General features: G+C 38.2%; 2 protein-coding genes across 2 annotated transcripts; both read right to left on the bottom strand.

The window, feature by feature from the left end:
- Positions 1-574: 574 nt before the first annotated feature.
- Positions 575-9,235, bottom strand: LOC146718202 (adhesion G protein-coupled receptor G1-like). Its single transcript, XM_085464734.1, has 11 exons — positions 9,201-9,235; positions 8,077-8,161; positions 7,767-7,874; positions 6,616-6,777; positions 6,481-6,538; positions 6,299-6,390; positions 5,334-5,452; positions 2,639-2,916; positions 1,618-1,720; positions 1,156-1,490; positions 575-1,065 (listed from the first exon to the last, which is right to left on the bottom strand). Exons 1-11 carry the CDS (start codon positions 9,233-9,235, stop codon positions 1,019-1,021), a joined length of 1,422 nt encoding a protein of 473 aa, XP_085320860.1. The 3' UTR covers positions 575-1,018.
- A 3,406-nt stretch (positions 9,236-12,641) lies between these two features.
- On the bottom strand, positions 12,642-23,852 carry LOC146718201 (adhesion G protein-coupled receptor G3-like). Its single transcript, XM_085434265.1, has 12 exons — positions 23,735-23,852; positions 23,351-23,402; positions 21,627-21,714; positions 21,356-21,484; positions 18,604-18,744; positions 18,472-18,526; positions 18,302-18,393; positions 17,393-17,511; positions 13,641-13,921; positions 13,369-13,462; positions 12,945-13,273; positions 12,642-12,858 (listed from the first exon to the last, which is right to left on the bottom strand). Exons 1-12 carry the CDS (start codon positions 23,790-23,792, stop codon positions 12,734-12,736), a joined length of 1,563 nt encoding a protein of 520 aa, XP_085290391.1. The 5' UTR covers positions 23,793-23,852; the 3' UTR covers positions 12,642-12,733.
- Between the last annotated feature and the right edge of the window lie 381 nt (positions 23,853-24,233).

Genomic DNA, 24,233 nt, shown 5'->3' with positions numbered 1-24,233 from the left:
GTAAATCAACCAGCCTATGAGTAAAACCACGAATAAAACAAAAAAAGGCTGCAATTATTGTGCACAAGGGGTCACTCTAGAGCGACTCTGTTATTGAGTTTCATAGTTCAATACTCAGTTTCAATTCCTGTCAGATAACATCAGATGATGTCTGCAGCCCCATTTCACTGAAAAGTTAGTTCAGTCCAAAGCAATTAAAGTATTTTTTCATGTTAAACACTCCATCAGTAACAGTACTAACCACTGAGCTATGTTGCAACATTCATGCTTCACAATCATCTGTACAGTAGCAAAAAGTCATGGCGTGTCTGCATAGTCTCCTCAATTATAGGTGACTAATACACATTGAGTCAGCTGCTGAGAGGGTATGTGGGCTCTGTGATAGGCTGGCTTGTGTTTCAGGATGTACTGTTGATTAAAACAGAAGGACTGACAGCAATCTTTGTACCTAAACCACTAAAGCAAAAGGTTAGGTGCAATTTTAGCTCAAGAAACTAACATGAAACTTTAAACCTTATGATAGTTTCCAGAAATTATCATTTAGACCATTTAAGTGTGTAGAAATGATGCTGTGCATTAAAATATTTTAATCATAGTTTTCCTACTTGACTCATACGTGAGAAAGCCAGACAAAAATATCTGAAAGTGTATAGTTCACTGAGAGACTGACCTGCAGTGAAACCAAATGTTTTTATGAAAGCACAAAAGTTTCCATCTACAGTAACTTACCCAAGTCATAATACATGAATTGTCTTTTATGAATCAGTAAATTGTTGAGAATCTTTGCCTTCTCTACTAAAAATAATACAACCATAAGAATCATAGCTGCATTTTTTGAAAATATACATTTGCATATAAAAGAAGAAACAAAACAGCAACAAAAACCCAAAAACTCATTCAACAGTCAACACCTAATATACATCATAGATAATACATCTTGGCTGTTATTGGCTATTGGCTGCTGAAACTGGTGTTCAACATTTTTTGAAGAGTCTCTGACTAATGAAACATAGCCCGATCAAGACTTCCGGGCCAAACCCACAGACCAAAGAAATATAAATACACCTGAGAAGAGAAGAAAAACGAGTGTTAATTCTTCTTGCAAGTGATCAAAGTCCAGTGCATATTTGATATAAGAATCATTCACATAATAACCTTGAAGGGAGTTCAAAATGGTGAATATGTAGATCCCAGTGAGTGAAACGTACGTAGTGCTGGCTAACCCCCAAGGTAACCCCAGCACACAGCTGAGGCCCAGCACTGTGACACAGTCCCTCCATAACCTCTTTCTTTTCTCTTTGTTTATCTCCTTCCAGTCACTGCTGCTTACAAAGCTCATCTTCTTATCATCACTTCTTAATTTCCGCATCTTACACACAACCAGCCCCAGCATGCAGGCATTGAACACGACCACCAACAAAGGAAAGGCCACAGTAGTGATGTAGCTGACTAGAGGACACTTTGATTGGAAGTCGCTGCTAATCCAGCACCTGCCCATTAAAAAAGATAAAATAAAAAAAATACAGTGAGCTCCTTTAACATAACAGCATGTATCTGTGCATAATCAAAATACCATGCTAATTACATATTTAAAATCAAAACCACTGAGTTTCTTACATTTGTGCTGTTGAATTGCCATTTTTGGTTTCCCTTAGTTGTAGAGTGTACTTTCCATAAACACCTGAAATCCCACAAATTGTTGCGACCAATGTGGGAAAACCTGGACAAGAGAATGATCAATTACCTTTAATTGAATCATTAGATACAAAGACCAAGATAAGATCAAATGTAACATTTTTTTTTTTAAATTTGCAATATCCATTGCAGTTTCTCAAACATAAAATAAAAGATATACGGAGAATGTTAGATTATCACCAAGTTCTGGGCTTCAGTGTAAGAACCTTGCCAGTGTCTGTGTGTGTACGTGTAAAACGCAAACACTGGAATGTGGCTTCTCTTAATTTAATTTATTCAAAAAGAAATTGCTCTACATGAAAAAAATACAAACAAACAAAAAACAATAATACGAGTCTACACAAATCACCAACCTTGAGAAATTTTGAGATTGAGCCCCATCTACATATTCCTCTTATCTCTAAACTGCCAGACTTTGTCAGTTTGTTCAGTTGACTAGAAGCTGAACTGAGAGAGGAAGTGATTTGCAACACAATGGAAAAAAGTCAATAACATTCAGCAGCTTTAGTAGATAATGTGTGAAAATGTCCCACTATAACTTTTTCTTAATTTAAAGGTGACCAATTCAAACAACAGCCAAAGAGAGCTCAGGATACTCTTGTTTCTGAATTTTTCTTTGTATAATTCTACTTGTTTTTAAGGTTATTTGTCAGTTTTTTGGTTTCTTAGTGTTCTTTATTGTCAGGTCTCAACTGTTATGAGTTTCACCCCAACTTGTGCTCAGTATTTCCGTTTAGGTAGTTTCTCATTTTTGATAGAAGGATAACGATAGAAGTTAGATTAGATTCAGCTGTCTTGTTACTCTCCTGTTTTCAAATCATTAATTACCTTGCCTATATTAATTGCCCTCAGTCTTGTCTTGGAACTATTGCTTCATTAGTGTTTTTCTTTTCTTTTTTTTCCATATTTGACAGAAACAATGTCCCAACAAAACTTCACTAACCCCATCCAACCAGGCAGAGTTTGAGCAGGTATCTCCTGATATAGATGTTAAAGACCCGAATGAGCAAAAGGTAGATTTGAAACCCCTCCAGAGCACTCCAGGTCAAGGTGGCCAGCAGAGACCAATGCAGAAAGAGACCAAGAACCAGGCAAATTGAGCTGTCCTCATTTTTCCTCAGCCATTCCCAGAAACTGCACAGCAGGAAGCTGAGGTGGAGGCAGAACATTGCCCCTGTAAGTTGCATGTGCAGACCTGTGGCCTTCTCAGGACACCGCCGACTACAAGAGAAACAGGATTATTTATTTATCACCAGTTTTGCAGACAGTAGACATAATCTGGCATTTTTAGATGTTTAATTTTAAAATCAGTTTCAATATCTATTCATACTTTTCATGCTTTTCCATACTTTACACCAATAGAGATTATAAGCTTGTTGTTTGTTTATAATGGCTATAAGACTAAATATACAAGATAAAATGTCTTGTCTATGTGTAAGTGAGGCACGTGGTCCTGTGGATTAAACAATAAAAGACAAAAAACTGAAGCTGGCAGCAGTGATGATAGGGTCTTCACACTTTGTCAAAGTGTGCTACAGCTGAGGCCAACTGTTGCTACTGTCAAGCTATTTCCTGTTGTCACATGAATAGCTTACACATTTCTTCATGGTAGTTTCATGAAGGAGTTTGTAACCAACTTTAAGGTATAAAGGTGAATTACAGCGCAATAATTACTTGGGCTCGTAATAAGACCCTGGCCAGAATCAGAAGACACCAAATTCGTATGGAGCCAAAGTATTGAGCAGCAATAATGACCTGGACACAATGTTAACTTTTGAGTAGCCACTCTTGTATTGTTACAAATTATAACAGGTATTTGTCCAATTTGTACAGATAAAGTATAAAATAAAATAAATAGTGTGCACACTCAACAAAATAAAAGTACTCGTTGGGGCCCTTTAAGAATTTAGAGTTAAGCTGGCGATAGCCAACTTCAAAGGTCCTTGTGAATGTAACTGGAATGTATGAGTGTGTGGTGTGTATCTTCTTTGGGGTAGATCGTCCTCAAAGTGGTTGGCTCGCCATCTATCACAACCAGAATATCGTCCTGGTCCTTGGACTTTTCCGTCCTCTCCAAAAAACCTGACCGTTGCTCTGTTTCACAAAAGCCCAACACACACTGGCGTTGGAATTGCAGCAGCTCTCCGGATGAAAGGTGAGTGGTTAGCCGACGTTGCCTCTCTCCTTCATCCAGCCACTCGACTCCGGACTTCCAGCAGGTAAGTGCGCTGGCTTTCCTTCCTCTCAATCCTGAGTTTTCCTCTCTTTTGTCCGTGGATTTCTCGGTTTGAGTAGTAGATGCCTCCACTCCTCTTGCTGAGATGAGAAAAAACCCGGGACACCATGCACCTCCACCTCACTTCCTGGCTGACAGGGTCAATGCGGCCTGGGTAGGCTCTGATTGGTTGCTGAGCTAGGTGCCCTCACGTGGGGTGAACTGAGAGGTGCATTCAATGGTCATAGGAAATACGACGCTTGTTGATGTGGACAGTTAATATAAAGAGAATAAGTATGATATTTTTCATCTGGGCTACAAGTTGCTTGTCCTGTGTAGAACCCACAATGAAAATTTCCTGTACATCTCATGAACATTGAATGATGTTTACAACTTAAGTACCCAATTTCTTGTTTCTATGCCTATGCAGTAGTTCGTTCATCTGTGACCAAAAGACATAGAGACGTCTCCACACTTGGACTCTTATCAAACGTGAAGTTTGGAGCAGATTTGGTAACCATGTCATTTTGGCACCGTCACATGCAAGAGCCATTAAATATAAACATTTTCACAACAACTGACATAGGTGTCAGGATTCACAGTGTTTCAAAGCTTTCCAACCCCGTAAAATACTTTAAGGTAAATTGAGATGTGGCCAAAGTTCAATGTAAATTTACAATGAACTAAAGCGAAAGTATCAGCTATAGCTATAGCTGCTGCGCAATACTGACATATAGGTGTGTTGAAACTAGACTGGGGGCTGAAGTGGTTTACTATCAGCAGGGTGCAGTGTCACAGACAACAAGTCAAACTATAGAAGAGAGAACAATAATTTATTTATAAGGAACTAAAACCTACTCTCTGCAAATGGCAAAAACCCAGGCATTTCTTTAGGTTTACAAACTAAATAGGTTTTGCAAAAAAGCATTCATGCAGGGAAGTTCAAACATTATTTTTAAAAAGTTTCAAAAATTGGAGCAACAACTGAGGTCCTATGAAGCAACATGTGGTGAGAGGCGCTGTAACCTAGCAACATAACATAGTAGTGTTCTCAGAAACAGGCAAGCCATCTACTTAGCCACCAAACACTGTGGTGGGCTTCCTGGCTATTTGTGTGACCTGGGTTTTTGCCACTCAGAATGAAATGCTTGATGTGAAATCTTTCACAATGAATGTCATGTTAAGTGTGTGGGACAAGTTAGTTTTCTGATGCTTAATAACTAATGTCTAATCTTTCACAACATAGTAAAAAACAAAACAAAATGTAATTTTTCTATGAAATGAGATGGCAGTAATTCACTTAGTATGAAAACATTACTTTAGGTCCTTGATGAAAGGATGAAAAAAATGTCTCGTCTGCTAAACTAAAGAGATATTCTACAATATTTAAATATGACACATCACGGGACATGAGGACACTCACTGTAACCAAATGAAGACAATCAGGCTGATGAATGTGAAGACGACTGAAAGTGCTGATCCAATGTAAGTGATGTAGCTTAGCTTCTCCGCTTCCAAGTTTGTGACTGATATCTCAGGGTTCTGAAACGTAAGACAATATGTACGTATGTAAAAATAAGGGAAGTACCAGTGTGACCAAGAAGCTGGTGTAGACATGCTAAACACTGCAGTTCCCCCAAAAGCAAGTTAATTACTAAGGTTAAAATTGCCATAATGATATTAACAATCAAGTTTACAGCTTAGTACAAAAATAGTTTTGAGGTTCTATAGATAATTTCATCCTATTTATTACAATTGTAATAGAGTTATAATTGTAGTTATAACGAGAGGCTCAAAGTCAGGCATGCGCCAGCTTTGAGTAACATGTTTGCTAGCATAAACAGCTCTGGCTAAATACTGTCAGCTAACCTTTAGATTAGTGATATTATTTAACAAATACTATGTGGTGTGACACAACCCAGTCAAACAATTTGTACTTCAGTTTTAGTGAGAGAATACAAGTATTCCAGTATTTTATTGTTGTTTCGTAAGTCATCAAAAGCAGATATCTGTATCTGTACAATGTACCAATACAGATTATTGATGAAGATTCCTAACATCCGCTGTCCTCTCTTCCTCAAGGCGGCTAACACTGAGGCTTCTAAATGCTGATTCCAAAACTAACGAGTGACATATCAGGTTACATCCTGCTTTTATACAATCTATATGTAATGCACTAGTTAGCTCACGCTGGCATTAAAAAATCTATTCCTCTCATTTATTCTGGTATATTTAATTATACAAAATATGTCACCCCTCAAATGCTATACACATGGCATTTTGTCTCCTAATTGATATGCTGTGCCGAGTTACAGCTGCTAAACAATAATAAGACAAAAATATATTTTTATGACCAAAGTTTGATCATTTTCTGTTAAATTATATTACCACAAGAACAGCAAAGAAGCTGAGATGGTCGCAGCTGCAAATAAATTCATCTTCAGTTTTATTGGTTTTGCAGCCTTTAACACTCCAGTAACCTACACAGGAAAAAAAATCAGAGCAAGTAAGTGTGCGTCACCTTTTTACTTAGAAATAAAAATACCAAACAATGACATCGATAACAGCACCTGTTCCATTGTCTGATTCCTGCCAAAATACACAAGTTCCATCTGTAATCTGTGAAGACTAAATCAAAATAAGAGGGAAACAGGTTATTCCATTTTCTAAATATGATGTTAGCCCAACTATGTTTGTATTTTTACCTTTTTGTTGTGTTTGAAGAATAACATGATGGGTTGTAAGAGATTTCTGATGATTTCACCATTTTCTGTCATGTTAACTGCCTTCACCGCGAGGACTAATCCTCTGAGCACAGTGCCTTCTCTGCGGTGGAATTGGAATCTACTTTTCTGAGGAGGACTCAGCTGCAATGAGGCAGACACATGACAGTAATGTTAGTGTTGAAAATGGGATTTTTGTTGTGTGTGGGACTGTAGGCTGTAGGTTTATATTATGAAATGGTAATTATGAAAGAGTGAATTTTGGGCCATTTTACAGAGAAAGGAGTATGTATATATACTACTCCTAATGTAAGGAGTAGTATAATGAATTATGTTGCCCTAGATGTAACTAAGTAGCGTACTGCGTTACTTTGAAGAAAAGTATCCTGTTCAATGTGTAATACATTGCTTTTTAAAAGACCCCAATTCTGATAACAACAAAGAGGGGAAATAGCTCACAGCATGCAATTCATTTGCATATCTTTGACATGCTGCTTGGAGCTGGTGGTGACTCTCAAAGCAAAGCCCACGAGAACCTAATGAGCATCAATAAGCAATCGAGTGGGTAAAAATTATTGATAATGGAATCAGCATTGCTAAATTCTAAGTTTCCATTCCTACTGATGCGTGAGAAAATAATAAAGCCCTCTGAAAAGTGAGGACTCTTAAAGAGAATGCAACAAGGATGCCATGGAAAGATGATTCGTTTTGCAGGGCAGTGTCCTGTTGAGAATCCAAATCCTACAACTTTAGCGCCCTATCTTGCAAAGCCATAATGGACTTTTGGATGTTGTCATTTTGCCCCTGCTCAGGCTTTTCAAAAGCTGCCATCCTCCATCTGAACTTTCACCTTTGTGTCTCTAACGTCTGGCTTTCTTCCACATCACCTTCTGACAGCTATAAATAAACTTCTACAGCTCTGAGTAAAATCCTTTCTGCCTCGCTCAGCCATCATATCATTCTGCAATCAAACAAGACCTGATCTCCACTTCAAGGGACAGAGGATATAAAGTAAATAAACAAAATTTTTGGAAAAAAAAGTTGATGCAAAATGTTTCTATGAAAGACAATACTTAAATTATGTATTCTTACGGTATGATGGGACTAAGGTTCTCTCTTAAGGTTCTACTTACCTTAAAATAAGTGCTGTTGATAACAGAAGCCATCACTGTGGTGGCAGCTCCTTTGAAAGCTGAGGATGGGATGTGAATTCTGTGGTGAGATGTAGGGTTCATATCACCCTGAAAAGCACAAACAAGAGCATGAAAAAAGATCTGAATGCATACATCCTCCACAGTATATCAATACAAATATATATAACACAGGTTATAATTTATAAAAGTTACCTTTGCTTGCACCTTGTTCCTTGTCTCAGGTATTTATAGATCTTTCAAGAAAAGATATTATAAAAACAACAAACTCACCCCCCAAAAATGTGCTCACCTCTAGTGATGAGTCCACGGTTTGACGACTGAAGCCGAATATACGCCTTTTGAGTTCACAGGCTGCAGTTCTTTCCTCATAACACCTGCAAAGATATACTCACTATATAAGTATTCACTGATCTGAAACAAATGGCACAACTAAATCTATGAATATATACTGAAGGTGACGTTTCCATTACAATAATCAGATAATATATTACCTGCAAATATTGATAAACACTACCAGACAAAGTTGGGACACACCTTCACATTTACTGGTTTGTTTTAATTTTCACGACTATTTATGTTGCAGATTCTCACTGAAGGCATCAAAACTATAAATGAGCACACATGGCATTATGTAGAAAACAAAAAAGTGTGAAAAAAGTCAATACATGTTTTATATTTTACATTCTTAAAAATAGCCACGCTTTGATTACTGCTTTGCACACTCTTGGCATTCTCTCACTGAGCTTCATGAGGTCGTCACCTGAAATGGTTTTCCAACAGACTTGAAAGAGTTCCCAGAGGTCCATCTCATCCTAAAACATCTCGACTGGGTTTAGATCAGGTGACTGTGGAGGCCAGGTCATCTGGCGCAGCACTCCATCACTTTCATTCTTGGTCAGCCTGGAGGTGTGTTTGAGGTCATTGTCAAGTTGAAAAATAAATGATGGTCCAACTGCAGGATGCTGTGGTAGCTATGCTGATTCAGTGTTCCTTCAGTTTTGAATAAATCTCCAACTGTGTCACCAGCAAAGCACCCCCACACCATTACATCTCTTCTTTTATGCTTCATGGTGAGAACCATGCGTGCAAATACCATCTGTTCATCTTTTCTGCATTGCACAAAGTCACAACGGGTGGAACCAAAGATCTCAAATTTGGACTCATCAGACCAAAGCACAGATTTACACTGGTCTACTGTCCATTCCTTGCGTTTCTTGGCCCAAACAAATCTCTTCTGGTTGTTGCTCTTCCTTAGTCGTGGTTTCCTCTGAACAGTTGATGTAGAGATGTGTCTGCTACTGGAACTCTGTGTGGCATTTATCTGGGCTCTAATCAGAGGTGCTGTTAATTTCTGAAGTTGGTGACTGGATGAATTTATCCTCAGCAGCAGAGGTAACTCTTGGTCTTCGTTACCTGTGGCAGTCCTCAATTTCATGGCAGCACTCCATGGTTTTCACAACAGCACTTGGACACATTCAGTTTAAGCAATTTCCCAGACTGACTGACCTTCAGTTCTTAAAACAATGATGGACTGCTGTTTCTCTTAGCTGTTTGTTTCTTGCCATCATACGAATTCTAACATATGTTGTGAAACAGGGTGTCAGCTGTGTACCAACCTGACTTCTGCATAACACAACTGATGGTCCCATCCCAACTAGGAAGGCAAGAAATTCCACAAATGAACCCTGACAAAGCACACCTGTGAAGTGAAAACCATTTCAGGTGACTACATCATTAAGATCATTAACAGAAGGCCAAGGGTTTGCAGCGCTGTCAAGAAAGCAAAGGGTGGCTACTTTGAGGAATTTAAAATATAAGACATATTTAGAGTCATTTTGTCATTTTGTTCTTTGCTGCATAATTCCATATATCTTGCTTTATATATTTCAATTCAATTCAATAAACTTTATTGATCCCGAAGGTTGGCCCGCAAGGAAATTGGGTATTTGATATCTTCAATATGTATGTACAATGTAAAAAGTAAACAGACTAGTAGTGTATATATGATAAACATAAACATGGATCTACTAAGTTGATCGAACACATTGTTTAATGGAATATGTTCCGAATTCCAAAAGTTCAAGAAAAAAAAAAAACCCATGAAGTTCTCTAAAAGCACACAAACCCCATTTTCCTGCATGACAGTCTGGTGATTTAAGCCGCGCACTGACACCAAATGACACTGTCAGCTTTTAGTAAAAGTCAGTGTCATGGTGGCTGTGTGTGGCAGGCAGATTTGGGGACCCAATATGCAGACTCAAAGAGGCGGAAGTAAACTCAAACTTTGCTTTATTGCTGGACAAACAGTGGGTCGACCACCCAGGTACCCTAACAGGCAGTTGGATAGCATCATTTATGACTCTGAAAGGCACTAACACTCTCAGGAGTACTCTTTGGCTACGTCCACACTAGCCCGGATAGATTTGAAAACGGCATTTTTGTCTGAAAATGCTCCGCGTCCACACTAGCGTTTTCAGTCGTTTTCACAGAGTTGCGCGTCCACATTGTAACGGCCAAAAACGCTTACATTCCAGTACTGAGCATGCGTGAAACAAGAAGATTCGACCTGCCTCACTTCTGTCTGCCGTTTATTTAGTTTCAGGCTCTTTGAAATGTCGCGGCAAAATGTTTAGGAAAAGCACAGAGTTTTTTAAATGGACTAACAATGAGGTGGAGTTGTTGCTGCGAGTAACACAAAAGTACAAAGATGCAAAAGCGAGTGAGAATTAAATAAGGTCTCTGGAGCATGTACAAACTGATATTAATCTTTAATAAGGCTGTCAAAATTGAGAGCAATAGAAAACAACTGCTCTATAATGCCCTCCGCTATCTTAGTTTAATTGGTCACATGACTGCATCATATGACTAACATGTGTCATCGTTTAGAAAGTCTGCGTTTTTGCTGTCCACACTGCGACGTGAAAGCACCGTTTTCAAATATATGCATTTTCAAGAACTTTTTGAAAACGCTGCGTTTTCCATCAGCAAAAACGCCGTCTCAGTGTGGACGGGAGGCCAAAACAGAGAGAAAACGATGCATTTTCAAACGAAAACGTATTAGTGTGGACGTAGCCTTTAGCTGAGGCAGATATTTCAAAACACATAAATGATGACAATCTAGATATGAACATGTTGTTCATCTTAATTTCAATAGGTTTAATGTCTGATTCCATAAACAAAATTTATTATGTATATCTGTGTTTCTCTTTTTGACAGTCACGTTAAGTCAAATCCAGCATTTATCCACAGCAAATAGTGTCCACATTAATTCATTCATGTAGTACAACAATGCAACTTATCCAAAACAGGAGTGTTTAGATGTCCATCATTTAAATTACCGTGTCCAAAAAAGACTACTTTGTGTACAGTGAAGCAGGACATCTTCACACCCTGTCAAAGTGAAGCAAACAGAAAGTGAAGGAATCAGAAAATAACAGTCATACAAGATTTGAAGTTGATACAGTTTTGAAGTCTGAATTCAGAGACAAATGAAAGGCAAGATGTTCGGCTGTTTGGTCAGTACTTACTTAGTGGCTTCTGCGTTGTGAAACTGTTGTTGCCACCTGGTAGTAGAGAAGTGTTTTAAGGGGCTGTTTACAGTTAGTGTTACTCATCTCATAAGCAAACAACTGTAAACATATCAGCAATTACATCGTAAGCTTACTCACCAACAGCTTGGGACATAGAAAAACAGATGATTTTGACGAGAAAAAGTGTAATCCACATCGTGTCTCACTCGTCCACAAATAGCTCTATGCTGTAAGAGGACCATTCAATGTGCTGCCCTACCAGGTTGAAGTGTGCTTAACCAAGTGAGCTGAGAATTTCACACATTCTTAGCAGAGCTGTGGTTCAGAGGTCAGAGGAGGAAGTGATTCATGGCTAATGTTTTGGGTTTTTTTCAAAGATGTCATGACTGAGCAATTTGAAGCTGCTGGTTTAAATTTCCACTGAAAATTTCATTGTAAACATAGACTGACACACTGTGAAAAAGCTTTAGAACATGACTAACCAGCCAAGACCATGATGCCAGACCACATCATGGTCTTTTAGTTTGCTTTAACCAAAACAAGCTTCAGAGCTTTAACTGGTTTGAAGCTAGTCTTGACCATTTAAAAAAATTAATTGACACTTACACAGAAACAAAAAATGTAACTGAATAATGAATATTAGTTTTTTTTGAAGAAAAGGAATTACTCTAATGTTACTGCTTTACATATACGCAGATAGGAATACGTTAAACCATAATTGTCAAGAAATGTTGAGAATTATAAGTTATCAAGGAAGTGAAACCTGAACTCGCATCTTGTCATTTTTCTAAAGATGGCAATACATGAAAATAAATCCAGATTTTTGAAGGTATCTGTATTCCAGTATATAGTGTTTGTCTGCAGCTCTATAAGAACCAGACTGTCTGTAACAGTGGACTGAATACCCCATACTCCCAAATCACCCCTTCCGAGGCTTGGCCTTGAACCCACACGCTAACCACAAAAACTAGATGGAGAAACAGAACGGAGGTGTGAGCATGGTGTGCTCATTGGTGCCTGAGTATTTCAGAAACTGGTGATCTACTGGCATTTTCCAACACTAAGTTCTCTGCAGTTTCCAGAGAATAAGCTGGAAAAAATATCCAGAGAGCATCAGTTCTCTGGAAGAAAATGCCTTGTTGTTGCCAGAGGTCAGAGTAGAATAACTGCACTGCTTCCAACTGATAGGAAGTCAACTCAAAGAGCCACTCATTACAGTCAAGTTATTGATATTTGCTTGAAAGAGGAAACAGAAAATCACAAGAATTTTCTTCAAAATTTCTACATAGTATTTGCACAAAAAGGAAGAAATAACACATCTAAATGTGTATATATTTTTAATTGTTAGTTATACTGAAATATATATCAATAGAAGCACAACACCTAATATAGGTCATGGATAATGCATTAGTCTTTTCAGTTTCTGCTGTTGAAACTAGTAGTCATCATTTTCTGAGAGGAAGAGTCTCTGATTGATGAGTTATTTTCAGGTTGAGATTTTGACCAGGCCATCGCCACAGACCACAGGAAAATAAATAGACCTGTGAAGAGAGAGACATAGTTTGTCAGTTCTTCTATTAAATGATCAAAGTCCAGTTAATCCTTGACATGATGATCACATACTAACCTTGAAGGGAGTTCAATACGGTGAATACGTAGATCCCAGCGAGTGAAACGTATGTAGTGCTGGCTAACCCCCAAGGTAACCCAAGCACACAGCTGAGGCCCAGCACTGTGACACAGTCCTTCCATAACCTCTTCTTTCTCTCTTTGTTTATCTTCTTCCAGTCACTGCTGCTTCCAAAGCTTCTATCACCCCTTCTTAGTTCCCAAATCTTAAACACCACCAGCCCCAGCATGCAGGCATTGAACACAACCACGAAGAAAGGAAAAGCCACGGTAGTGATGTAGCTGACTACGAGGAGCTTTTGTTCAGACTCGTTGCTCATCCAGCACCTGCTCATTATTAAAGACATAAAAAATGGGTTTGCTTAGAAATAAAATCTCCTGGCTCACTCTAATATTAAGTGATATCAAAGATAGTTTCTTACATGTGTTGTGTTAAATTGCTGTTGCTGTATTTCAGAGTGTATTTGCCATAAACACGTGAAATCCCACAAACAGCTGCAACCAGTGTAGGAAAACCTGCAAACATGGAAGACAGAATTAATGTCAGCTGAATGTTCTTTAGGACAGCATGAGGCATTATTATCACTGTTTCTCTACTTCTCAATGCTGCTGCAACACTTCAACACAATCCACTTTCATTTAAAGATTTGTGACAGTGTATTGCAGAGCAGCGTCCCACCTAAACGACACTCACCCCATCCAATCAGGCTGAGTTTGAGCAGGTACCTCCTCACATAGATGTTAAAGACCCGGATGAGCAGAAGGTAGAGGTGGAACCCCTCCAGAGCACTCCAGGTCAGGGTGGCCAGCAGGGACCAGTGTAAAACCAGACCCAGTACCAGGCAAGATGAGCTGTCCTCTTTTTCCTTCAGTAGTTGGGCCAGGAGGCTGGACAGCAGGAAGGTGAGATGGAGGCAGAACATCGCCACTGTTAGCTGCATGTGCAGACTTATGGATTTCTCAGGATACCGCCGACTACAAGAGAAACAAAATTATTCTCTTGTTGCCAACTGTGGAGATAGTGGATATTATCTTGCCTTTTTAGATGTGAGATGATGGTAATAACTCCACACTAATGCAGCAGATAAAACAATATGTAAGAAAGGCCATGAGGCTGTAGCCTCACTTCTCTAATGGTCTCTTAACTAGATGTAGCCACAAAGTTCACTTAATACCACACTTTGAGTAGCAGTCGCCTCATTTGCATCATATAATGTTAGAAATGTAACAGAATATGGGTTGAACTGAAATGGGAAAATCAACAAATTCATTAAACAAACAAATTACAAAGACAAACATGACAAAATCACTCTCAGGCAGATATATTAATGTACACAACATTTCTTTAATTAATTACTTTACAAATTTCATTCACAATCACATTTTTTTAACCATTAATATTATTGAGTTTGTTTTCTTAATGTTCAGGGTTTTTTTTATGGCATTTCCAGGCCCTCGTAGCAGTGTTTCTTTGAGGCTACTTGACAGAAGATGTCTCTGGGGAAGTGACTACATTTTGTTTATACCAGTATCAACATGTTGAAAAAAAATAGTTCCCAAAATGTAAGCAGCAACTGAGCTTTTGTGACGCAATCTCTGCAACCTCACACGCTCATCAGTCTTTGCAGAGACAACTGTTAAAGGAAACTGTTATAAATGCTCAGATATAGAGACATTTCTTTATATAGGCCACCCTGACGAAACTTAGTAAAAATATCTGTAGTAAAAGTTTTACCCTTTAGTTGATAAGCAGCACAGTAGGGTCTCACAGTATTTGTGTCCTTAGAGGTTTTTGCCACAAACCACACTGAGCTGCTCTCTCCCATCGAATGGCAAATATAAGCAGATTAATACCCACAGCTTGATAATGATCAATTTATTAAACATTTTTCCCCCATGACTGTGGGCTGCTAGACTTTCAGAAGAAATGTGATCAGTTATGACGAACTGGTTTTGTGTTCCACCGACTTTGTCACAGCATAACTAAACTGGTTATACTTGTGAAATATATCTGATCTTTCACAACATAACTTCATTCTTCCATGACATATATTTGCACAAGGAACACTATAATGTGTATGGCCATATTATGTGATTTAATTTTTGTACATTGTTTTCAGGTGTAGTTTTGTTACACAAGGGCCTTAATTTTGTGATTTTTGTTGGAGAGCCAACATGTTCTGAGATCCCAAGTTGCACCACAAGGGGGCACCTCCGCCCTAGTGAGATGGTTTAGTGTAATGCTACTGCTCTTCATCAGATCTAGCAGAGGCCGTCTCATCATTTAATTATTTTATTCAGTTTAGTAAGTAATAAGGCCACATGTGGACCTTATTCCTTACTGTGGCCTTATTGTCCTAAAAACTCCCTAAAAAGCCTTCAGCTAATCCAAAATGCTGCAGCAAGAGTCCTGACAGGGACTAGAAAGAGAGAGCAGATGTCTCCTGTTTTGGCTTCCCTTCATTGGCTTCCTGTTAAATCCAGAATTAAATTCAAAATCCTGCTCCTCACATACAAGGTCTTAAATAATCAGGCCCCATCTTATCTTAATGACCTTGTAGTACCATATCACCCTATTAGAGCACTTCGCTCTCGCTCTGCAGGCCTACTTGTTGTTCCTAGAGTATTTAAAAGTAGAAAGGGAGGGAGAGCCTTCAGTTTTCAGGCCCCTCTTCTGTGGAACCAGCTTCCAGTTTGGATTCAGGAGACAGACACTATCTCTACTTTTAAGATTAGACTTCAAACTTTCCTTTTTGCTAAAGCATATAGTTAGGGCTGGATCAGGTGACCCTGAATCCTCCCTTAGTTATGCTGCAATAGATGCAGGCTGCCGGGGGATTCCCATGATGCATTGAGTGTTTCTTTTTCAGTCACTTTCCCACTCACTATGTATTAATAGACCTCTCTGCACTGAATCATACTTGTTATTAACCTCTGTCTCTCTTCCACAGCATGTCTTTATCCTGTCTTCCTTCTCTCACCCCAACCGGTCGCAGCAGATGGCCCCGCCCCTCTCTGAGCCTGGTTCTGTCTGAGGTTTCTTCCTGTTAAAAGGGAGTTTTTCCTTCCCACTGTCGCCAAAGTGCTTGCTCATAGGGGCTCATATGATTGTTGGGTTTTTCTCTGTATCTATTATTGTACGATCTACTGTACAATATTAAGCACCTTGAGACGACTGCACTTGTGATTTGGCGCTATTTAAATAAAATTTAATTGAACTGAAAAATTGAATATGGTCCACGTAATTAACATGCCAAGTAAAAGTAAAACCTGACGATTAGTTTGTCTCGGTGGGATCTGTATTTGTCTTGGTCTTTGAAATCTGTTACGGTTAAGACAGGAGGACCTAGCTTAGCTCGCGCATGCTGGAGTTGCGTGTAGCCTTCGGCTTTGTCTTTTTTTAAACTTAAGTCTCCCTCAAAAGTACAACACCGCTCCCGTATATTTGAGTTAGTGAATTCACAGAGACAGTTTGATGTGCTGCCACTGTAACTGACTAAAGTTAGAGAAATAACAACTCTGGTCACTCTGCAATGTTGATGTGGAGATTTTGACTACACAGATAAGCCACTAGTATATGGTACAGTGCAGGAATGTTTGTTTTATTAAACTATGTGTGGGTAAAAAGAGTGTGATTTGTAGCTCTGAGTAACAAACAAGCGATATGGCTGTTTAGATTTTGGTTTATATTATTTATATTATCATTAAGTTTATTCTGATTTTGGGAATGTGAGATAAAGAGATTCAGACGATTTGTAACCGATTTTGAACACATGAATGTGTATAATTAAAGATCTGACAGAAGCGAGAGAGGAAAACAAACTACCTGTCGTCCATCTCAGCATTTACCTGTTTTTTTCAGGACCAGATATAATCTGTTGGCTGCCCTCTCACTAGGGGCGTGTTACACACACGCACACACATATGTGTGTCCCTTTTAAATGTATATATATTTATTTATACTGATACCTCTATATTTATCTTAATATTTATCTTTCAGTATCTCAATCTCTACACTTCATTTTATATGAGTGCTTGATGTTTGTTGCATATTTGCTGCTATGACAACTCAATTTCCCTCTGGGATTAATAAATTCTGATTGTGGTTTTGATTCTATCTGTGACTTTGTTACAGTGGTTTGACTTTAGAATGAAAACACTTTTTGATTAAATAAATCCAATAATAATATGTTTTTAAAAACATATTTTTCATCTCTTTGACTAAAATACCATAAAGCATACTACCTCTGTTCAACTGAATACTGTGGAACTTCACAGTGTGAGACAAAGCAGTTCACTCTGGATATGTACATCAGGATATGTACTGCTGAAGTGGAACTGTGGATAAACTTGCAAATTGTTTATTTTCTCCAATTTCTTATTTGATCACAATTGGGAACTGAAAACTATAAAGTTTTAAATGTGAATAATATGACATCTACTCACTGTAGATAAATATAGATGAACAAACTGATCAGTGCGAAGGGGGCGGAGAGTCCTGATCCAATGTAAGTGATGTAGTTTAGCTTGTCGGCATCAGCTTTTGTCACCGATATTCCTGGATTCTGCAACATAAAAAGATGAAGTTGTTGTTTTGAAATGTAATTTACATTCACGTGTTTGATGGACATCTGTACAGGAGCATCTATACCTAAATTTCCCCATTCCCATGTTAAAATGGCGAGATGTTTACATGTCGGAACAATAAATGCTTGGGACTGTGTTGGTTGGTTCACCCTTCATCACAATTATATGATGAGTGAATTATTGTAGAAGTCATCCATGTGCTGGCAAAGCTTAAAATTAAGTGTGTGTGTCTTAGAGTGGCAGGTGTGCTTGTTACCGTACTGGGTCTGTGACCAAGTGTTTTGTGTTTTTGTAGTTATTTTCTTTGATTTGATGTTTTACACAATTTTGGTTCTCTTTATGGTTTTCTGCTTGTGTTATATTTATCATTCCTAGTCTTTAGTTTTCTTCTACTGTGCCTTCTCTGTGTTCCATGGTTAGTTACTTTTGTCTCATGTTTCTAGTTCCCTAGTAAGTCATGTCTCCACGTCACAGTGCTAAGTCCGCGTCTTTGTGTATGTCTCTTGTTTCCCGTTTTGCTGTGATAGTCTCGCCTCCCATGCTCAGTGTTTCCAGTTTTGCTTCCTCCCTGTCTCGTTTTGTCAGATTAAGCTCTGTGTTTCCCTCTGTCTGTTGTTGTGTTCTTACACAGTAAGAGTACAGCATACATTTGAAACAGCTCCTTAATTTAAATTGTTTATCAACAGTAACAGTTGTTAAACATTTATTAGATAAACATGGTGTTTGCCAAAGGCTTTTATGATACGTAGGAAGAGATTTTCAGCTCACCACAAGCAAAGCAAAGAACCTCTGACGTTTGCAGCTGCAAATAAATTCATGTGCCGTGTAATTTGTGTCACAGCCTTCATTGCTCCAGTAACCTATAAAGGAAACATTCTGAGTAGCTGAGTCATTTTATTTAGAAACAAACTAACTGAAGGTTGACATCTCCAAATTACCTGTTCCATCCTTTGCTGATGTTTCCTTCCAAAATACACACGTTCCACTTTCAACCTGGAATCAAAATTAACGGTAAACAGGTTGTTACATTTTCTATTTCAGATGTTCGTCCAACACTTTTGTCTTTTTACCTCTTTGTTGTGTTTGAAGGTTAACGTGATGGGTTGTGAGAGATTCTTGACTGCACGGTTTCCTGCCCGCACACATATGACTGAGTACCTAAATACTTCCAGACCCCCAAGAAGTCTCCTGCTTTTTTCGGGAGGACTCAGCTGAAAGAAGGATGATACATAACATTCATGTTAGGGTGAGATTAATTGGAAATTTTTTTTAACTTTATTCCTAGCAGACGTCTTGTAGTTACATTTCCACTAGTGGTGCAACGGATTAAAAATCTCAAGGTTCAGATCGGCTCACGGTTTTAAGTCACAGATCGGATAAATTTTCAGATCAGCAAAAAAAAGAAAGAAAAAAAAGACAAAATTTTAACATTTACTTATTAACTTATTTAATTATTTTTTGGCTATTAAAACATTCAACTCAAGACTCATTCCATGCAATTGTATAAAAACTAATTAAGGTGCAATATAGGGCAGTACAGGGCTTTGTATCTACCACTCCGCTGTGATATAATGAGCGGTCACGGCCACGCAGCTTTCCGTTGCCCATTTGTAGTTGGGCAACAGAAGATGCCTGGGACAGTTCAGCCATAACTTTAAACTTTTCCTGCTCATACGTGCCTGGGTACAATCTTGTCACTGAAGTGGACGTGCAACAGGATATCATAGCGTGGCTCAAGCACGTTCATCATAGTTTAAACCCCTTATTTTGCAGAATGTCTGCAGCTAAACACCCCAGTAGCTTTTGTAATAGCTTTAGCCCGGTCAGACTGGGCAGCAAAGGGCTGCTTAAATGCCGTAAACTCCTCTGCTCCTCCACTTGGACCGCTAACGCTGGCCATAACTATCGCTTGACAGACTGACCACGCGCACCATACACATCCTTTTTTTCCTTCTTTTTCGGATCACGTGCGTGCCGAACCGTGGAGTGGGATCGGTTTGGGTTACGGATCAACCATGATCCGTTGCACCACTAATTTCCACATCACTTTAAGATTTTTTTTGAAAATGTTGGCTAGTTGCAGCTGCAGTTTGAAGTACCACAAGTACAGTGTTATGAAAAATTTTTTGCATTTTGGTATATTTGTAACTTGGGTGTACTGCTGGATAGCTCGTTCAAACTCAGTAAGAAGCAAGTGTCTGCTGTAGTGAGATATAGCTTCCACCAACTGCGCCTAATCTCTATGTGGCAGCTCACCTTCTGACTGGTACAAGGAAATTCTGCTCTATTACACCTGTTCTAGCCGGCTTGCACGGGCTGCCCATAAAGTACCGTATTCAATTTAAATTATTACTTCTTACGTTCAAAACTATTAGTAAATTAGTGCTGAGTCTCGGGGTGACCATGCGTTTGCTCTGGCTGCCCCGGTACTGTGGAATACCCTCCCTCTCGACCTCCGCGCCTCTGATTCTATTGCACTGTTTAAATCACGACTAAAAACCCACTTATTCAATCTTGCCTTTCTCTCTAGTTAACATTTCACTTATGATTTTACATTATGCACTTTTATGCTCATTTAATTCCTTGTTTGTTGTGTATCTGCTTCTTCTTCTTCTTCTATGTAGACAGTTATCTGCTTGCATACTTAGTACTTGCTATTTCTATTTCTATTATCTTTCTTTTATTCTCTATGTTACTTTTTAAGCACCTTGGTATACCCTTGGTTTTCAGTGTGCTTTATAAATAAAGTTTTTTATTTTTATTATTATTATTATTATTATTATTATTATTATTATTATTTTGCAATAACTGTCAACAATTTTTTTACATAACTGTGGAGGAATTTGTCCTAGTTTTCACAGTCAGACGGTCCTCCCCGGACGACCTGCTTGTGTGTGAGTGTGTGTGTGTCTCCCTCCCTCCCTTTATCACTCAGGAGGAGAAGCACACACAGATTTTCATTGAAGAGACTCACCTGCACCACCTTCGGGAATTGGGAGAAAATCACCTTTGGAGAATCGCACTTCTTTCTTGTTTAAGACTGTATTTGAGCACTGTAAATAAACGCACTGTCTGCTTTGCATCCAGAGCTCCGCACTTGAGTCCATACCTTCCATTAGCCGTGACACCAGTCTACTTTGCAGAATTGTTTTAATTCAGTCAAACAAGGATTTTTGAAGATGAATGGTTTGTATATAGTTGTGTTTAAATATCTCAAGCAGGATATCTTAAGTCCAGACTTCGATTAGACCCCTGTGAAACATTCATGGTAGAGAGCTGAGCCACTAATGAAAATACAACCCAGAACACTTCTTCAGGTTCAATCTCAAAGAGATAGAGCTGTAAAGACAAATTGCATTGTTATGTTCAGGCCTGTGAAACAGGCTCTGTAAGATTTTTAGAATTATGTTGATGGACAAAACTAAATGCTCCAGAAGCTTTCGGATTCATGCTTGTGAAGCATGTTGTTGTGAGTTGGCTGTATGGCAGGCTTTTTATAGAACTGTAGTCAGAATGCATTGCATTACTGAAATAAAGGTTAACTTTGTTTGTAGACTGGTTGAGGAATTTGTAAGAGATATATCAGACAAACTTTAATTTTAGATCAAATTAAAGCAAACACTTCTCATTGTGGCCCTCAGTGAAAGGTAATTGGACATCTTATTAAAGGAGCAACTTTTAATCAGTTTTCATAATAAGCAACAGCTGAGTGTGAAGAGACTCTGCTGGAGGAATGCAAGACGCATCAGCATTAGAAAATGTTGAACCTCCTGTGGATAAATAATTAAGGTTTGTTTTCTGTTGCTTTTAGCTTTTACCAACCTTAAAATAACTGCTGTTAATTACAGAGGCCACCACCAGGACATCCACCTCAGACACATTTCCTATGCTTTCTTGTAGAGCTGATGATGGGATCTGAACTCTATGTTCAAATGTAGGTCTCACATCAACCTAAAAAGCATACACGAAAACATGACTTTAAAAAATGTGTTGATTGTCAGTAATTAGAGTTCATTAATACAAGAATACAGAAATTCAGATCAAAAGTAACTTTTTCACTTCTAAAAAGCACTTCAGCTCCAAATGACCTCACCTCTTGAAGCGAGTCTACTTTGAGTTGTTTGATGCCTGTCATGGAGCGGCCTCTTGGCTTGCAGGTCATAATTTTGTCCTCATAACAACTACCAACAGATATTTAACATAGTTCAGATATATAACCATGCAAACAGGGATATAACTGAGGATAAAAAAGACAAACTAATGCAAAGAGATGAGAAGTAAGATCAATTATTGGACCTTTCTCTGCTATTTGATTACTTCATTTGTTCATGGATATACATTTAAAGGAGAAAAAATGAAACTGCAAGAACTTGAGTTGAACAAAAATAAATTCTCTTGTACTGCTTTAATTTTAATTTCTGACAATAATTTAATAATAATGTTCATATTATCATATATCAAATTCTACAGCTTTGTTAAGTCGTTTGGCATTTCAAAATGGGACACTGCTACCTTTGGCATCAACGATTATAAACTCCTGTTTAAAATAAACATTTAACCTTGAGCCCTCAGCGTAACATTTGAATGTACTGTCTAACCGGTTAGTTTTCAAAGTAAACAGGCTTATTTTAACCCAAACTAGTGACTAAACTACATTTTTTACCAACTAATCTTGATTCATACATCTAACCATTACTAATACATAAGAACCTCATAGTTTGATAAACATAAATATATTTAAATGAAGACATTGGTACATAGAACATTTTTAAATACTATGATGTTGTCTTTCACAGGAAAACAATGTGAGAAATTCAGACAAAGCTGCTGCCATGCCAGAGACCGCAGTGTTACTGCAGTTGGTTCTTTGATGCATGAGCTGCAGAAATGATAAGACAAGGCATAAGTTGTGGTATTTTAACCCAGTCCACATTTTTTTACTAAACCTAACTCAAAACTTTTAGCTGCCTAAATCTGTCAAAGCAGCTAACACAAGGCAAAAATAAAAATAAAAAACCAATATAAAAAGTACAGTAAAAAAGACAAGTACAGACAAAAGTCAACAGTGAGAGAAAGAGGACACAGAGGTTCGCAGTCTTATGATTTACGCCATCTCCAGCACTTCTGCCTACGTCTGAGCTCTTTAAATCAAGAAACATGAGCATCAGCTAAAATGTTAGAATTGTCATTTAAATAATGTTTCTAGATGAATCAAGTCTGTATTAAGTTTAACAAACACCAGCTTACACAATACACTTAAACAATAATACAAAATTATGTTTACTCCAAAGTGTTACACTGTGTTCCTCTAGTTCAGGAGTGGGCAACTCCAGGCCTCGAGGGCCGGTGTAACGCAAGTTTTAGATCTCACCTTGGGTCAACACACCTGAATCACATGATTAGTTCCTTGCCAGGCCTCTGGAGAACTTCAGGACACGTTGAGGAGCTAATTTAGCCATTTAAATCAGCTGTGTTGGTTCAAGGACACATCTAAAACCTGCAGGACGCCGGCCCTCGAGGCCTGGAGTTTCCCACGCCTGCTCTAGTTTATAGATCTGTGACTCATTTCTCCACTGTCCTCTCAGATAAGACTGGTCTTGCTCTCAGCATACAAGTATCAGTGTGTGATTAATATGTTAGAGGCTGTATACTAACACTCTAACAAGTATTATTTGATGATGAAGCCATGTAAAAACACCGAGAAGCAGCCACTGTAGAGATGAAAACATTTTAGCCAGTATTGACAGCATTTATCTAACATTTAACTATATACATTTTCAAAAACAGGAATGTGATATGTACAGTAAGTTGAATTACCCTATCCATGATTCACTTTTTCGGCATTCATCAAGAACATTTTCACAGAAGTCTGTCAAAGTAAAACACACAGGAATGGAAAGATCAAAATTAGCATAATGAATACATTTAAACAAGATTGGAAGCTGATTAAACGTCTAAGTGGCATCTAACTCCAGAGACACATGAGAGACAAGATGTTCTTTTACAAGTGTTTAATCAGCACACTTGTAGGGAGTTTTGTGAAACTGGTTGACTTAGAGTCCTTACTAGCTATTGGTAACAAAGAATCTGGGGTAATTTTACTTTTTCAAGGATTCATAACTTTGAGATATTTAGTGTGCTATTCACTTCACAAGTATACTCCTTTCAACATAAGAGTGATAACATGGTAGGTTTACTCACCACCAGCTCGGGACATAGAAAAACAGAGGGCTGTTGTGATAAAAAGTGTAATCCACATTGCGTCTCACTCATCAACAGATATAGATCTGCTGTAAGAGGTTGAGAGGGTATTTTTCTGTCTGGTTGATGTTTGCTGAATGAGGGGGAGTTTCACATCTACATATATCACATGCTTTAACAGATCTGTGGTTCACAGCTCAGATGAGGAAATGACTCACATCAGGCTGTTTTTTGTTCAGTGCTATCACAATGATCAAATACTTTTAAGCTTCTGCTCTAAATTTCCACAGAAATATTAACTGAGAATAGAGACTGGTACACTGTGTAGAAAAAACAGTAGAGCCATTTAAGAGTCTGTCTGTGAAGACAGTTCTAATAATTTATGTATTGTAAAAAAAATAATAACTTAGAAACAAATACAAATATTTGTGCTGTAACTGAATGGCTGACATTAGATGGCATCTAGAGGAGGACATTTCTAAATCATACAGTTTTCATG

This window comes from Copadichromis virginalis, linkage group LG1 (assembly GCF_057382275.1).
Source record: "Copadichromis virginalis isolate Kocher_CV1m ecotype Utaka linkage group LG1, C_Virginalis_male_GT1.1, whole genome shotgun sequence".
Taxonomy (NCBI): Eukaryota; Metazoa; Chordata; class Actinopteri; order Cichliformes; family Cichlidae; genus Copadichromis; species Copadichromis virginalis.
Note: the sequence above shows the minus strand (reverse complement) of the source record. Positions and strands in the feature narration are given on the sequence as shown.

Bases quoted from the DNA above. Each gene is read 5' to 3' on its own strand.
- LOC146718202 (XM_085464734.1), bottom strand. From the start codon at position 9,235: ATGGAGTGCTGCCATGAAATTGAGGACTGCCACAG. The intron at 7,875-8,076 runs GTGAGCACATTT...TGTGCTTTTCAG, and splicing joins CCGTGGACTCATCACTAGAG to GGTGATATGAACCCTACATC. The intron at 1,066-1,155 runs GTTATTATGTGA...TTCTCTTCTCAG, and splicing joins CATTTTGAACTCCCTTCAAG to GTGTATTTATATTTCTTTGG.
- LOC146718201 (XM_085434265.1), bottom strand. From the start codon at position 23,792: ATGTGGATTACACTTTTTATCACAACAGCCCTCTGTTTTTCTATGTCC. The intron at 13,922-17,392 runs GTGAGTAGATGT...TTTCTCTTGTAG, and splicing joins TTCATCTATATTTATCTACA to TCGGCGGTATCCTGAGAAAT. The intron at 12,859-12,944 runs GTTAGTATGTGA...CTCTCTTCACAG, and splicing joins CGTATTGAACTCCCTTCAAG to GTCTATTTATTTTCCTGTGG.